At 33.1% G+C, this 17,925-nt stretch overlaps 1 protein-coding gene across 2 annotated transcripts in view; it reads right to left on the bottom strand.

Moving 5' to 3' along the window:
• The window catches only part of LOC118202862 (dnaJ homolog subfamily C member 25 homolog), a 55,637-nt gene that overhangs the window by 30,018 nt on the left and 7,694 nt on the right, over positions 1-17,925 (bottom strand). For both annotated transcript variants that reach the window (XM_035375070.2, XM_035375069.2), the window contains exons 3-7: positions 9,025-9,090; positions 8,883-8,936; positions 8,752-8,806; positions 1,148-1,254; positions 930-1,001 (exon numbers count right to left, since the gene is read on the bottom strand). In XM_035375070.2, coding sequence (XP_035230961.1) covers positions 930-1,001; positions 1,148-1,254; positions 8,752-8,806; positions 8,883-8,936; positions 9,025-9,090 — 354 coding nt within the window. The remainder of the gene's footprint in view (positions 1-929; positions 1,002-1,147; positions 1,255-8,751; positions 8,807-8,882; positions 8,937-9,024; positions 9,091-17,925) is intronic.

Here is a 17,925-nt window from a genome sequence, read left to right as displayed (position 1 = left end):
GATGTTTTGTACTACTACATTTTTGCCTTGCATTGTTTTCTCCGTGACGTTTTCGGCTGTAACCCTTTTTGTTCAGAAATTGCAGTACATTGCTGGATATTATTATATTTAATAACCTTCAAATAGGCATTTCAGTGTTAAAATTCTAAATACAGGAAAATTAAAAACAATGAATTTACTTTAGAAACTCTGCATTAATAATGAAAAATGCTTTAGGTCTCTGTGAAAAATAGCTTTAAATGTAATAATGAAGTAAGTAATGAAGTAATGAAAAATAGCTTAAAAAATCAAGAAATGCTTAGGTCTCTGTGATTTAAGGCTAAATCTGTCCATAAGAATTCATGGATAACAAACATCTGATACGCTTTAAAGTTTTGATTGATATGCTTTACAGAGCAGATGATGAAAATTTTGATTTTCTGTAATTGTGTAGTATAGTTTTAAAATTTCAGATGAACTGATATATTTTTGCTTACCAATATTACAACCTATAATTCGGCTAATGGATATGAGAAGAAAAAAAATTCACATTCTGATGGAAAGAGCAAGTTTTACTTATACTTAAAAAAACACCTTATCCACAGTAAAGGGAGGGAGCAGTAAATCAAGATTCATACTGGTGCAAAATGACCCATAAGACAATTTCAGAGCTGTTCCTGGTTGCAGTTTAAAAAATCTGGCCATGCAAATGACAGAAAAGTTTGAATGAATCTAAAGGACTTCAGCAGAAAATGTGAGCAATTGCCTAAATGGTCTGGAATCTTTATGATATTAATGTCTTCCAATTAAACAGAATACAGTGCTCTTGCACTACTACTGTATATCATAAGCAATCATAAAACACAAGAAATAGCAATTATTCTTAAAGCATTACATTTCAAAGTAATGATTTAAAAAATATAATTTAAAACACGAGTTGTTTAGTTTACCTTCAGTCTGTATTTTGGCACAGTTATGAGATGATTGATGGCAGATTTATATCTGGACCATGCACCTAGATACTAAACATAAAAGAGAAACATTTATCAAATAAATTTATATGCTAACATATATGTTTAATAGCACAGTTTTGTCATATTAGATAATGTAAACTTCAGTAACTTACAAAATTTGATTTCTAACAATAAGAAAAATTAATGCAAATTACCTGTAGTACAGAAATAACAGTAATAGTAACAACAATCACAATTCGGGCATCAACTTTTGGTGCCATCTGCCGACGATAATAGCGATAATAATGCCCATACACCTTGTCTACAAGAAAATATAAAGACTCCAAATCAAAGTTTTGAAATAACATATCAAGATATTATGCCCAAAATGATAATGTTTTAACAATTACTTGGGCTACAATTCAAACACTTATATGCATATTTGCCATAAGTTTAATATTACATAATTAATATGAATTTTAGTTGATTACAGGCTAAAAATAGGGCTAACTTTTTTGTTTTTGAATGACAGCATACATTAAACATTCTTCTAACTTATTACATAATTTTGTCATATTACACATATTAAATTGCTGTATTAAATAGTTTTACAAAGCAACAGTATATTATTTTTGGTACTGTTCTGCTGTTGGGACCAGATTCATAAATGTATAAATGTATACGTGTATGTACGCATACATGTGCATATACATATGTAAGATATAACAAAATACATTTGGTGACCTCAAAATTAACTATTCTAGATTTGGTGTTCTCCCCTCTAAATTCATTTGTTCTCCCAAATTCGAGATCTCTCCATGTTGCATAACACTGCTTCAAAAAGGTAACTAAATTTAAAATTAACCAGCCACAGCTTAGAGTACTTTCTGCATACACTCGGTATAAATACTGCTCACAGGTTAACTACGCCTACTTCCTTGCCCTAGGTTCTGCCTTCCAACATACAGCTATGCCCACTTGCTTAAAATGACGTTGTATTCCTTTACCAGTGTATATAAAAATTACTGTAATTGCTTATAATCTAGAAGTACCTTATCTATTAAGAAATGATTTGACATGTGTGAAAATAAGATTCGCGATTGTAAAAATCCAATTTTGTTATCTTCGCCAGTACACATTCAACCCTCAGCCATTACGACAGGAAGCTACTCAAGGTATTGTATTCCTCCTATGCATTATAATGCAACATGTATATATGTATGTCATGATACAAATGATTTGGGACTTGGTGGTGGCATAATAGATGCCTAGTGAAAAAACTTGGCAAAACAGACATGGCCAGATTCGAGATAATTTTATTATTGAAGAAGCAATTCTGGATTTGCAATATTTGGTTCACATACGGATGAGCATCTTATGCACCCTACATTTTTGTTAGCTCGCCACATATTCAGTGAACAAAAAGGTAGCCACAAAGCATCTGAGCAGGAGGAAAGCTTACGTAAAAAGTGACGCAGCAATTTAAAGGAAGAAGAGAAGAAGTCAAAAAGTTTCAGTTCGAGTTAAAAAGATTTGGTTTACAATTATTTGACTGGGCAAGAAGTATCTGCTTTAAGCATTACATAAGATCTCATGATTAATTTGAATGACACAATTTAGATTCAAAGCACTATTTTTAAGATAGAGAGAGGAAGCCCTCAAATTAAATAAAAAATAAAAGAGGTTCTAGCCAATTAAAATTAGAAGTTTGCTTTCATATTTTTTAAAATCTTACACATTACCATAACACTAGATTTATGGAAGGGGACATTTTGACACCTAGCGAACTTTTATCTCTGACAGCTTTTTTTTTCAAATATCTTAATCTTTTCTCGACTTCTCCTAAATCATTGCGATTTACGAAATAGTTAAGAAAATCTATTTTTATTTTACACCTAACAAATGATTATACCTAGAAATACGGCAGGTGTCATTTTGACCCCTTTGAGAGAAAAGAAATTTGAATACATTCCTTTGTATTATCTGAACACTGTTACTTCTGTAAACTAATTTTATTTGCACCTGCTAAACAAAATACAGACATAGGAAAAGAAAATGGTGGGTCTGCGTAGTTTCACATCTGCCAGTCACAGGATTTGAAATATGCGCAATACTTTTGCTTGCGGAAAGAAAACAAGAGGAAAGAGATTATTATGAGCTGAACGTTTGTAGATTTTTCGTAGATATTTTATTATTCATAACAAGTTTTAGTGGAAAATTTTATTCTATTTACATGAATTTATTACAGTGACGTACTAATGGTGCGTAGAAAAGGACTAACACATAACGAAATCGTTAAACTGATGCAAGAACTATCTAATGCCAATTCTGGTTCTGAAATCGAAAATAATTGTACAGATAAAGATGGAGATGAAACATCTTGTGATTTTTTTTCTTCAGTTGTGATGAAACACAACTATATAACACTTACATCATATCAAGGTAAAAGGAACAAAAACATAATTTTATTATGTACACTCCATTCATCAGTTGAATTTGAATGTAATGAAAAGAAGGTTTCTGATGTAATACAGTTTTACAATTCTACAAAATTTGGGATAAATGGCAAGAAAGTACTCCGTGAAAGCACCATCACGCTGTTGGCTAGTACATGTATTCTACAATATTTTGGACTTAGCAAGCATAAATGTGTGGATTCTGTATAAGGAAGTTACAAAAGAAAATATCAGCAGAAGGGATTTTCTATTGCGTTTGGCAGAAGAACTAAGAGAAGAATATATATCTAGTAAAAACAAATTTGTTCTCTCTTCAAGTAGCTTTGTGAATGGACAAGATTCAATAGAATTTAAAAAAAAAAAAAGTCAAGTAAGGAAATGCAAAGGAAAAAACTTCTAATATTTGCGACAACCGTAATAAATATGTATGCGGATATTATACAAAAAAAAATCAGAAAGATAAGTGTGTGTGCTAATTGCTGCACTGACTAATATATTATCTGTAAATAAAATATTTCTATACATTTCTATTTCTATGTACTCTTTATAGCAAAAAGTTTGTTTAAAATACTTTAATATTTGGATTAAAAACCACTTTCTTTGGAAAAATTCGTGTAAATATTTATACATTTTATTTTCTGTGTTTCTGAAATGTAAGCTATCGAAAATGAAAATATTTGAATGCTTGTTTATTATTTGACTACATACCTGCAAAGTCTCTATATTCTTTAAAATAAACTGTAGCTGTCATAATTTGCATTATTTTAATTTCTTTTTAACAAATATATTATATCATATAGAAAAATATGCAGATATCTTATCAAGGGGTCAAAATGACACCCGCCGTAATTCTAGTGTTAAAATTAACCATTCTAGATTTTACGCTCTTGCCTTAAATTCATCTGTTCTCCCAAATTCGAGGTCTTTCCATGTTACATAACACTTAAAGAAGATACCTCTTGTCCAATCAAAATAATTATAAACCAAAACTTTTCTAACTCGAACTCAAACCTTTGGCACCCTCCCTTCTTCCTTTGAATTATAGCATCCCTTTTTGCTAACTCTTTCCTCCTGGCAGGATGCTTTGCTGCTATGCTTACTTATATAGCATGTCGTGCCAGTTTAAAACTTGTGTACATGGAAATTATTGTAGTCAAATATGATTTAAAAATATTTTGCCAGCCATAGAGATGATTTGAGATGTGTAAAAATAAAGATGGTTATTCTTCAATTAAGTTTTATCAACATCTTATTCCTGCCTCTTCCACCCAGCCATGTCTACATTTCAACCCCCACAACTTCCTACAGACCACTAAGTTCATAATATCATCAAAGCCTTAGCAGACAAAAAAGCACCAGGTCCCGATGGCATAGATAATACCATTGTTAAAGAAACTCACAAAGAATTGACAGGTTCGTTTCCAAAACTATGCTCAGCCTGTTGGCAACTTGACCACTTCCTTAGAAGCATGAAACTAGGGAAATTGCACTCTTTCACACGCAGGGAAAAGACCCATCAGACCCGGCATCAGATAGGCCTATAAGACTTCAATCGGCAAGATTTTAGAAAAAGTAATTCTACAATGCCTTAATTTCCACATGTACAGGAACAAGTCTATAAACGAAAAACAATATGGCTTCTACGCAGGAAAGTCCACAGACAATGCCTTAAAACAACTGCTAGATAACATAGAGCAGAACAAAGACAACAATTTGGACACACTGGTTATTACGTTGGACATGAAAGGGGCATCTGACTCATTGTGGTGGCCAGATGTAGTTGAATGCTTAGACATTATCAAATGCTCAAAGGAAATCCTGAAAATGCTCAAAGGAAATCTTGAATCTTATATGCAACTACTTGCAGGATCGTTGGATACAGGTTACAACGAACAATGATGTACTCAAAGTCAAGTTGGAAAGAGGCTGTCCCCAGGGTTCCTGCTTGGGACCTACACTTTGGAATCTTGTAGGGAACACAGCCTTTGCGCTCTATGATCAACAGCAAGGAGTGGGTATCCAGGCGTACGCGGACGACTTTTTATTGGTCATTTCTGGTAGCACGGACATTAGGTTAAAGGCACAAAATGCAATCAATACTTTTGCAAGCTGGGAAAATCAGCACAAATTAAATAGCTCAGCAGATAAAACTAAACAACTGTTTATATGTAGGCATGGAGTGCGAAATAGGAATCCAAAGCTAAATGGAGTCTCTATAAAAGACGTCACTGACCTTAAATATCTAGGTATTATAATTAAGAATAGGCTTTCCTGGGTACCTCATATTAAAGAGCTTAAGCAGAAAATAAATCAGCTGAGTAATTCAATGGTTAAACCAACAAGACCTCATTGGGGGCACTTCAATCACTATGCTCAAAAGCTGGTACAGAACAATCTCAGAAAAGATCATATTATATGGGGCTGGGCTGCCATACGGGAAAGGAAGCTTACTGCCCATATGAGGAGGCAGCTTCTCACCATCCAATTAATGCAACTTTTGATCATATGCAAAAGTTAAAGAACATCCCCAACTGCGGCACTGCAAGTGCTGGCGGGTATCCCTCCACTGGACCTAGTGGAGAGAGAATCACTATTAGTAAGGACATTGCACCTGGAAAATAATGTCTCTGTGGCAAGACATTCTACTACACAGACTATGAGAAGCGCAAGCCAATCATGCTTGGACACCCTGCAGATACAGATTTATCACACACAATACACATGCAATACACCTCGACAAATGAGAAAGCATTAGCTATTTAGACAGATGGCTCAAAGGCGAAGAAAAGCACAGGCTGCACCTACTGTGTACTCCAAGAAGGAGAAGTGGTTAACTTGGGAAAGACGACTGGCAGACAAAAATACCGGCTTTCAAGCAGAGCTTCTTGCATTAAAAGCAGCCATCAATTTGGCAAAATATCAAATAGGAATAAAGGTCAATATATATAGTGACTCTGCCTCAAGTTTGGAGTCCATCCGAGGGCCCAAGACAAGGAGTCCTTTGGTTAAAGATATTCAGAAAATTCCTCTAAGTATCCCTCCAGATGACAGACCTATCCTGATCTGGGTTCCAGCTCATGTAGGTATTACTGGCAACGAAGTTCTTTCCGAAAGTTACATGCTCAGTTAATACATACAGCGGAGCACAAACTCAATTCTATACTGGCCATGGTCCCTTCCCACATTATCTTAAGAGACTTGGCAAATGAGCATCACAATTGTGTGAATGTGGTGTGGTAGGTGATGCAGATCACTTCCTCTTCAGCTACCCACAAACTGATAAACTGCATTTAAAAATGGCAAGCAGTGAAGACTGGCCCCAATGGGCGGAGAATACCTGTGGCAACAAGCAAATGAAAGCTAAAATAGAGGAGGTGATCAGGCTATGCTCAGCAAGGTACTAAGAAATTCTCCCCCTCCCTTGAGAATTGTATCTCCACAGCATAATTTTAATAGCAACTGAAAATACTACAACTGAAAATCAACACTAGAAAAGAATAGTAACAGGACTGTAAGAGCAAAACTATTGTAATGTAAGCATATTACTATCCAGTTTGTATGTACTTGATAAAAATAATATTGCAAAGCAGTTTAAAATGACAATGAAAATTCAGTCAATGTGTAAATGAATTACAAGTTTACTTTGATTATATCAATAAAAGTATTGTAAATATGAATTCAGATAATGTTTAAATGTGCACATAACTGTCATGATTTTATGTAACTATCATATGTAACTGGTACAAGACAATGTTTGGAATTAACATATCTATGCTTATACACAGGCCTTGTATGCTCATGCAATATTTATATTTATATTTTTATACGGAAGAAATATTCCCTTCTGCCAGGATGACTATTAACACTGTAAAGACTTTTACAACAAAGTCAGGTCAGTGGTTATCTCAAGTGGCGCTCAGCCATGTCTACAGCCACAGGTTAAAGTACCAGATTCACACTGCACACTTAAAATATTACATGTATACACACACACACACACATTCATGCTTACATGCATACATGAACATATACATCCCATTCATACATACATACATACATTTCTGCATTCAGTCCTGATAACAGAACAGTACCTTATTTTTAAAAATTTTGAAAGGATATGCAAAAACTTAAAATTGTGCAATGAGCAAAATGCTGTAATTGACCACAAGAAATGCATGAGCACTATGGCTCCCAAAGGGTGCAAGTCCAATTTGCGAGACTTTCGACTAATGCTAGAAATCAATCATTTACATAAGGCCATCTGCAGTTGGTGGAAAAGTTAGGTGACTATAGCTTTAAAAATTAATTTCAGAGAGTATCATGAAATTGAACCACTTCCCACTGAATAATTCACTGCAAACAAGGTTATGCTTATCCAATAATTGTTTAACAGCACTCCATGAAGTAAAGCTAGTCATTATCAGCATTTATTATGCTGATGCTGTTTCTTAGTTTGACAAGAAAGAAGATTCTTTAGAAGTACTAAACCATTTTTCATGTCCATCTCACTGAACTCAATCACTTTCACAAGTTGAGCTGCTATACTGAATTTTTGATTTTCTGAATGAAGTACTTATTACTATTTTGGCTACTCATTTTCTTGTATTTTTTCTTTTTTTGAGGAGGAGTAATGTTTTCTTATCACCTGGGTTATTATTTCTTTTTGAGTTAGTTGCAAGTCAACTGGGAGTAAAGCATTTCATGCTGGTTGGTTGACGCATTGTCTTGAGTATTTATAGATCTCAAATACTTTTGAGCACCGGGAAATGAGATGTTATTGTGTGGCTGTGCATTGGTGACAACTTTTTTTTACTTCTGAATATGATATTTTGTACCTGCTTCTTAGATTTTCACATACAAGAACACTTACAGATACTTGTTATTTGAAAATGGTTTACACATAGAGGTATAGAGACATTTTCACTGTCATGGCTCATGGCAGAATAACAGACAGGTGTGGGATTATAGCACAAAAAAGCACAGCAGGGAGGTTTAGAAGGACCAAAGTGCAGACACTAGAGGCATCATAAAGGATTTGCCTAGATCTGTAGGTTGCAATGTATGGCCTAACTGCTGCATTTAATTATCCTGCTTTTATGCATCAGACAACTTTACAATAAAAAATGAATAACTGAACATTTTGGATACTTACTTAAGGAAATCTTATCTAGGCTTTACACTAATCATAAACGATTCTACAACAGGATAAATCTACCAACTTCATATATTTAAACATAAGTACTGTTAGTTTTAAAAATACCTCCAAAATAACAACTTATTATGAAGTACATGTGCTTTTCATTCTATTTTGCATTGCCAAATATATCATATATAATTAGAAGAAAAGAATAAATGTACCAAACCTGGATTATCCAACATGTAATCATAATCCTTTCTTGAGTCATCATCTTTTAGAATCTAAAAAATGCAAGGAAAAATTCATATTTGTACCTCATATGAGTAAAGATCAATAATAATTTACATAAAAAATTACCTCATACGCAGTTGCGATTAAGGTAAATTTTTCAGCTGCTTTCTTTTTACTGTCCTAGAAAAGAAATTTAAAATCAGTTCACTTATATATTCAGTATATGTTCTATGCTACTAATAGTGATTTAAACAAAGAAATAACTCACTGGACTTTTATGCATGTCTGGATGGTACTTCTTTGCCAGCTGGCGATACACCTTTCCAATATCAGTCTATAAAATATATTTCATTAGTCTGGGAGACCAAAATACAACATTACAAAATTAAAATACATAAATATCTCTCACTTCCTAATTTTTGTTTGATTCTATCCAAACTTATTTATATAATTAATATTTAAATGAATTTAAACAAAACTATTTCATATAATTGACAAAGTTAAATAAAGCTTACTTATAATGTGTTTGAAAGTTACCCCATCACCTTGATTTGCTTCCAGAAGAAAGTTTTTGTGCTTTACATAAGCAAAGCAAGGAGGGATGTCCTTGCTTTGCTTTCTCATTCTAGAAGGCCAGTTGACAAAATTCAACCTGTATTTTTCATGTCTTGAGAGCACATTTTAGAACATATATTCGATTTATATGTAGCATAACTGTAGCACATATATTTTAACACAGAAATCAGACTTTTCCTGAAATAACATAAGGGCTTTTTGCAATACTTCAATTTCATGCCTTAAATTATGCTTAAATACCAAATTTTACAAAATTAATTTATTAAGTTTTACATTTATTTACTTCTCAAAGTCAGCATTTATCTTCAGCATGGTGCTAAAAATAATATCATTATCAAACAATTAAAACTTAGCTTATTAATTTTACATTTTTATTGCAATATCTTATTATTTGCAGATAAAAAAAAATTATTCCCCCACCCTGAAAAAAAAGTTAGAAGCTTATTTTAGAACTGAACTTCAGCATTTCTTTATCAGAACAGCCCCATATTAAGTCAAGTCTTTTACAACATTTGAAATTTGCATGTTACCCATTTGGTAATTAGGCTAGCCAATTTTGGTGACAAAGGATGGTAGCTACTTTAACAAGAAAATACCAGATATTCCTTTGAAATTTCCTTTATTGGAGAATAAAATTTGATATTTAAAATCATCTGCCATATTCAACATGATGATTGGGATTTTAGTATTTAGTGAGTCATCAGTGGATAACCATAAAAAATATCATGTTAAATTAGCTATCAAATAAATGTCTTCACAGAAAATTTTCTTTAAGTTTCAGATTTTCCAAAATAAATAATTTATCAAATGAATTCATACACCACTTAAAGTAAAATTCTATGGGAGAAAAGGTGAACAGTGAATATAGATTTAACTCATGGCAATCATTTACATAAGAAAACCACGTATGAAAATGATAGCTATTTTTCAGAAAATAATTAAAAACAATAATCCTGCAATCTGAAAACTTCTGCAGTCTAACATTTCAAAGAAAAGTTTACCATAAAAATATTAAATATATATATATACAAAATTATACAAACAGTTTGGTTCTCTTCTTAAATAAAACCATAATTTCACTCATAAAAATAAATTTTTAAAGTTGCTCAACAAAATTTGAAATTGAACCGAAAGGAATTTTAGTTTTAAAAGGCCCTAGCATTTGTTTCGGCACTTCTAATCCAAAGTATAAAACGCTGCGAAGAAGAGAATGTCAAAATATATCAAAAAATTAAATTGTCATTATTCTGAATGTACATAACTAGTGATAAAAGATGATTTAGAAAGTTTGCAGTCCATTTATATAGATTTCTACATAGTGTATTAGAAGAATAGCATATGTCATCTGAAATATATTTTTCAGATGAATAGATTTTTCTTAATACTTATGGTTTGAAATAACATTTGTTGCAAAATGCCCATAGTTTAAGCCCATAAAATAACTTCTTAAGTGATTCACTTTTGTAAGCAGATGAGCACTGCACCTTTATAATGCTGAATACACATTTATTTGGCTTTGTTGTTTTGAACAGCTCATATTAATTATACCTCACAATACCAAGAAGCCTGATATCCTTAATTTTGGGGGAAATAATCCTTACACTAGTAGGCTTATAGTAACTGCTTAGCTTAAAATTGTTTCTGGTATTAAGCTGAAATCTGCATATGAACATCTGATTTCAACTTCTTTTTAACTTATTTTTAAGACAAGGTGCGCGAGGTATTTGAGGTCACAAACTTAGCAAGCCACAACCTTTTATTATTTCTTTTTATTATTTCTCTTTAACAACACCGATATGACATCTCTCTGTGTTAGCTCCAACATGGCAGCATCAAATGTAACATAGGTGATAAAAAGACATGCTATTCTCGTTGTCTTAGCTGCCAACTACAGCTATTCAAAGAATGCCACCTTCTCAGATGAGGACTTTTATCAATCTCATAAAATGAACAAGAGAAATAACACATGGCCCTTCATGACACCAGTTGAAGTCCCCACAGTTATGCACACCACCCCATCATCTGTGATGGTCTTGAATGTGGCGAGCAACAAGGGCCATGAAATGCCATTTCACTCCTTACAAAGGGCTTAAAGATCAATGTCGCTGCCTACAATGAGACACTAGACACGCTTGTCAATCCCTAAGTAAAGGCCCAGGGAAGACATTAAGCATTTCAGTGGGACCCTGCTCATTTCCAAACAGCTTATGCAATTCAGAAGTGACCAGCCGAGAATTTTCATGATCATGTAACCTCAGAATATGGCTTTCTACCTTTTCAGATTTCAGCCCCCTGCACTACTATGGCTGGAGCTTTGTTGACAGAAAGACCAACAGGCAGCCTCACAATACCAAGAAGTTGTTGAAGGCTGCCATTGTGGATGTTATGGCCAATGTAAATAAGGATCACCTGATCCTGGCATACAGTTAATTCTGAGGTTGCACCAAAGATACCATCAAAGTTGAAGGTGATTTTATTGAATGAGATTTTACTACAAGTGTAAAAAGACACATATGAAATTCTGTGGCAATATACCTGATTTTCTTATAAGAATATTTTTCTTCAAACCATCGTTTTCTTCTCAAATACATCATGCCCCTGCATACATACATATATATTTCACTTCTTAAAAAAACTTTTATTGTAAATTCTTAGACTGTATTTTGAGATGTACAAAATTTTTCAAAGAATCATTAACAAATTTTTATTTAACATCCCCAAATTTCCAACTGCATTTGAAAAACACCAAGAAAAAAGTGTAACTAAAATACCTGAATCTATTAAAATATTCAAGCAATTTAGTTATTATACTTATTACATTTGCTTTTGTTGTTATAGAATGCAATCTTCAATTACCAAAAATCAAAAACTCGGACTAAAATGCACTAAAAAAATTTTCACTCTTTCTAACAAATGTATAAAGAATTTGAAAATAAGATGCAGAAGATATGTTTTTGGATGAAAACATTTCTTTTGAATTTAATCAATTATCATTTTTTTAAAAATAATGTTTTTAATATAATTCAATTAAAAAACTGCTAGTTTATGGCAATGTTTAATTGCTATTATTATTAACAGATTTAATATGTAATACAAATACAAAATACTGTAATACAAAAGTGAAACCACTAAATTTTATTGAAAAGTGAAACCTTTATAAGATGCATCACCTGAATAGTTTGTTTAAAAAAAAAAAAAAAAAAAAAAAAAAAAGTCTAGATTTGTTATCATTATTGATTTTAAAAGTTTACCAACTCTAAAATAAGTAACAAATATTTTTCCTGTTTCAATTTATATTTAGCTCCAACAATTTTGAATAAAAATTTAATCTTTTGGAAATGTGCCGAAAAAATATTTCTTTTAAAATGGTGTAGCTTATCATCCAAACAAAATTTGAAAAACTGATAAAGAAACTTATTAATAAATGAAAAAACTCTATGAACTTTAGTAGGATTAACTATTGATTTCAGATAAAGCCAAAAAAGAGAACATAATTAAAAACGGAATAATATTAGATATAAACCCATTCCAATTAACATCACAGAACTAAAATTCCATGTGCTACTTTTTGAAGCACATTTGCACGCAATTTTTAAGAAACCTCGTACTTGGCATAATTTTAGGCATAGAATCAAAACATGGAAATACAGAGAGTGTTCACACATTTTTGTAACGATTTTGATTTTTTGCATGAATTTAAATATTAATATTAAAATACAAACATGACTGGCATCAAATTAGAATAAGTTTGATTATTGTCTGGAGTATTAAAAATATTTTCTTTAAAATGTCGTTGAAAAATAAAGAATGGATCAAAGGCTATATTTTTGTGCTGTCAGAAGAGAAATACTCTTATTCAATTATTAAAAAAAGATGTGAAAAGCATGGTCTTAATATTTCTACGAGTAAGAGACACAATTAATATGAAAGGAAAGAAATGTCAAAGTTTACATCAGACTAGGGAAAAGGAAAAGGCAAAAAATACACACCCAACAGAAGCACATACAGCTCTTATTAAATCTAAAGTTGCATCTCATGTTTTAAAGCCCCCCCCCAAAGAGCTATTGCAAAATCTTTAAATATCTCTGCAGGAATTGCGAACAAAATTATAAAATCTAATTTAAAGCTAATGAAAAAAGAAAAAAAAAAAAAAAAAATTTCATCACTAGCTCCGAAACACATTTCTCAGCATAAGACTATAAGCAGAGTGCTCTATGAAAATTATTTGGCAGGTAAAAAATGGAAATATATAGTTACAATTGACAAGTCTTTGATTTACACTGACTACCAATAAGTATTTGGACACCTGTGATAGAAAAGAAAAACTAACTTTATTCAAAATCAATAGTTGGTAGAGACTCCACGAGAGGTAATTACAGCGTGGACCCTCCGGGGCATACTTTCCACAAGTCTTTGTATGACAGCTAGTGGTATTTTCTTCCACTCGGCTTGGAGAAGACATAGAAGTTCCTTCACCGATTTTGCACGGGTAGTGCACCTCTGAATTTGGCGATGCAACTCGTCCCAGAGGTTCTCGATAGGATTCAGGTCTGGACTCTGGACAGGCCAGTCCATTCGATGAACTCCATTGGCACCATACCAAGCCTTGGTTAATGTCGAAACATGACAACTGACATTGTCGTCCTGAAAGTAACAGTGGTCCAACCCGTAAAACTGCCACAACATAGGAAGCACATTGTCATCCAAAATGGTGCAGTAGGCATCGGAGTTGAGCTTACCATGAATGGGGACCAAGGGTCCCAGCCCATACCAGGAGAAACACCCCCCAGACCATAATTCCACCTCCCCCGAACTTGACTGATGGCACAATGTATTCTGGCAGGAGACGTTCTCCAGGTAGATGCCAGACTCTACCATCCGAACGGTAAAGGGTGAACCTTGATTCGTCACTCCAAATAGAATTTCTGATATATATTTACTAATATGTAAAGGATCTACAAAGCGAAAGTATGTTTCGAAGTCCATTAAACAAAAAGTGGAATTGCTGCAAAAAATGGATAAAGGCATATCGTTCGTTTCACTAACCATGGGGGGGGACGCCGCGGCACGCAATGAATTGGAAGTTGATCTGTCAGCACTATCCTTATTTTCAGGGCAGATGCTTTTATTTTATTTGGCTTATAATTCTTTACTAAATGTAGTATTTCATCTTGATGTACTCTGTCTTTGATAGGATTTAAATCAAATTCCTCGTTATTATAATTCACTTCCAATAGTGAAGAAAGTGACACAGAGGTTATTGAAAACGAAAAAATTTTGATCGAGAAATTAGTTGGTATTCTTGACACAGCAATTATAGGACTTGAACAGCGGAACTTTGTAACTGAACAAGAAATTACGTCTGTTTATAGAATTAAAGAGAAAGAATTATCACATAAAACGAAGCAAATTAAACAACTTACATTGAAAGAAATGTTTAATAAAGTAAACAAATAAATATTAAGCAATTTTTTGTTGTAAATTTTGATACCCTTTAGATCATAATTGTTCTTTATTTCATAAATTACGGTTTCATATTTTTAATTTTATAATTTCTGCATGCCATCTTACCAGATTTAAACTGATGATCTATAATCCGGAAAAATCAATAATCCGGAATTGGCGAAGTCCTGAAGAGTCCGGATTAACGACTTTTGACTGTACTGGATTTTCTTATAACGGAAAACTTAAAATAAGGAAAGTAGAAAAAAATGTCAAAATGAATTTGGATTACTATTCAGAAATATGTTTTAACACCTATTTTTAAAGAATAAATTCCATCTCTTTATCCAATCTTCACTGTGTTAAGTTCCAACTGGATAAGGCTCCAAGCCATACCTCTAAATCTACTGCTCTATTTTTTGAAAAAATGAGAAATGAAACTGGAATTGAAGCTATTCCCTTTAAATGAATCCCACCCATGTCCCCTGATGTGCATCCTACGGATTACTATCCTTGACTCTTTTCCTTCCAATATATATCCAACCCAAAATTGGATCCTTCAGGAGCTGGCAGAAATTCTCATGTGTGAAGAAATTCCATCTCTTTAGCCAACCTTCACTGTGTTAAGTTCCAACTGAATAAGGCTCCAAGCCATACCTCTAAATCTACTGCTCTATTTATTGAAAAAATGAGAAATGAAACTGGACTTGAAGCTATTCCCTTTAAATGAATCCCACCCAGGTCTTCTGATGTGCATCCTACGGATCCTTGACTCTTTTTCTTCCAATATACAGCCAACCCAAAATTGGATCCTTCATGAGCTGGCAGAAATTTTCATGTGAAACAAATTGGAAAAACGAAAACTGAGAGCTGACTTTTGCTGATAGACTATCAAGAACAGAAAGCATAATTTTTTTTTTTTTTTTTAAATGCATACCAAAGATGGTTTAGAAGTGGCTGCAAGTCAGTAAGCACACTTATTTAAGACATAAGTAGCCATATCTGAGTTGCCACATAAAAACCTTTTGCCGAAGTCATAAGTTCCCGACTTTGATAACAACATAACACATCATATTGCGAAAATTTTCAGGTGGAAAGCAGGTGGATAGTAAAAAAAAAACTTTTTTTTTTTCAAGTAATATTAATAGAATCATTCTGCTATGTTTTTCATTTGAAATAACTAAACTATTACTGCTTTTAATGATTTATGCTTGGCATTTGGCAATGCTTATTCAAGAAAAATGTCTAAAAAAATTACTGGTGGTCTGAAACTAGGATATTGGACGTCCAGATTTCGGAATTTGTACCGTACTATGTTAGAAGGAGAGTTCAGGGGAAAAAAAAAATTACGGCTCATGGATTTAATATGACATGCAATATCCCGACCTGTAAGTGTTTTCGTGATGGCAATAATGATGTTAACCAACGTGATCTTCAGTGCATTTACATCTCTAGGAGAAGGCTGTCTCCATACATTTTTTTCTAAGGTAACTCTGCAAGTTCTCTATTGTGCTGTGATCAAGAGAATTTGCTGGACATGAAATTCACTCAAAATCTTCACTTTCTAGAAATTTGTCAATGAGATTTGCTTAATGTGGATGAGCATTATCGTCCATAAATAAACTAGCACACCCACATGCACCTCTAAAATACCTTTCATAAGACTGAGATCTCATCCCGATATCTCAGATATAAACACATTTAGAATCAAATGTAAAACTAAGCCCTAACTCAATGGTAAAGAGGACACAGGACAGTTGGTACTCATTCTAGTTTTGGGGAAAGTGCAGAATCACCCACTGCTTGGTGCATTTTTAAGAATTGCCCAGACTCTGTATCCATGTGCACATTGACCTGCTTTCCCTTAAAAAACATCAGAGAATTGCACAAATTTGGTATCGTGCACTCCCTTAACTTTGTCCATGTACACATAGATGTATTTTCACTTAAAAAGCCAAAGGAAACTGACAAAAATCCTTCTTACTCTTGTAAAAAGCGCCACACATAATATGCCAAATAAGTGGGAGATTCTGTACTTCACCCCTAGTTTTGATGTTTTTTGCACTAATTAAAGTGATCTCTCTTTTGATGTTAATACATAATGTTGCATTTTACAAGTTCGTGGATCTGAAGTAATTGATAATACTTGATGAAGAATCAAAACACAACTTATTCACCAGTATTAAACAGACAGTTCCAAAGACACATTTACAGAGGTAAAAAAACTATGATGAATATGCTGAAACTTTCAGTAATACAGCCTTCAAGCCATAATAGTAAAGACAGCTTCATGGCAAAACACTAAAGTATAGCTCTCGACTTGGTTGATCACTCTCAAGCTAATCTCTGAATTCACGATACTCTACTACACACTCTCACTACTCTTTCCGTGTATAGGCAGAGTATATAGCTTTTAACCCGGCAGAAGGTGCGCACCAAACACTGACATTGGAGACTGCGTCACGCCAATCAGTTTCATTAGGAAAATGTGTTATAAATTTTATAGAAACCATTTTATTATAAACAATAATTTCAATATTTCATTAAGAAACTATACTTCTTTACTTAAGAAAACTTATTTCAATATTTAAGAAACAATTCCATTTAAAATAATTACATACCTAATCAGGAATCAGAAGCTAACATACACTTCTGGCAAACATAGGAAGAATGAATTTTACATGAAAAATTATCACATATTTTGCAAGAAATTGTAGTTTTATTGTCTTTGGATCTTGGACACATAGCATGTCAGCCTTTGTCGAATTTTGGTTTCTTTGATGGACGTTCTTCTGATCCACTAGAAGTCGCATTATTAATGCTTTCACGAATCACTTTAGGAAGCATTGTCATATTTTTTGTTATCTCTATGTGGGGCTGTATATGATATATAGCCAAATTTTTTAGGAATTTGCTCCTATTTCGATATTGTAAGGGAGGGGTCTTTGTTGAGAATAAGGCAACTCGGGCATTTACTGCAGCAACGTTCAACATAGTAAAAAATGACCATCAGCCATCTGTTGGTTTTTCGAGTTGTCGAATATAATTATGACATTTCATCAACTTTGTCTACACCACCTTTTGTTGCATTATAAATGTGAATTATTTCTGGTGTCTTGGTATCATCACTTTCATCAATGGCGGCGTCGTA

This window comes from Stegodyphus dumicola, chromosome X1, assembly GCF_044657685.1.
Source record: "Stegodyphus dumicola isolate Sdum_Otavi_A_Nest chromosome X1, ASM4465768v1".
Classification (NCBI taxonomy): Eukaryota; Metazoa; Arthropoda; class Arachnida; order Araneae; family Eresidae; genus Stegodyphus; species Stegodyphus dumicola.
Note: the sequence above shows the minus strand (reverse complement) of the source record. Positions and strands in the feature narration are given on the sequence as shown.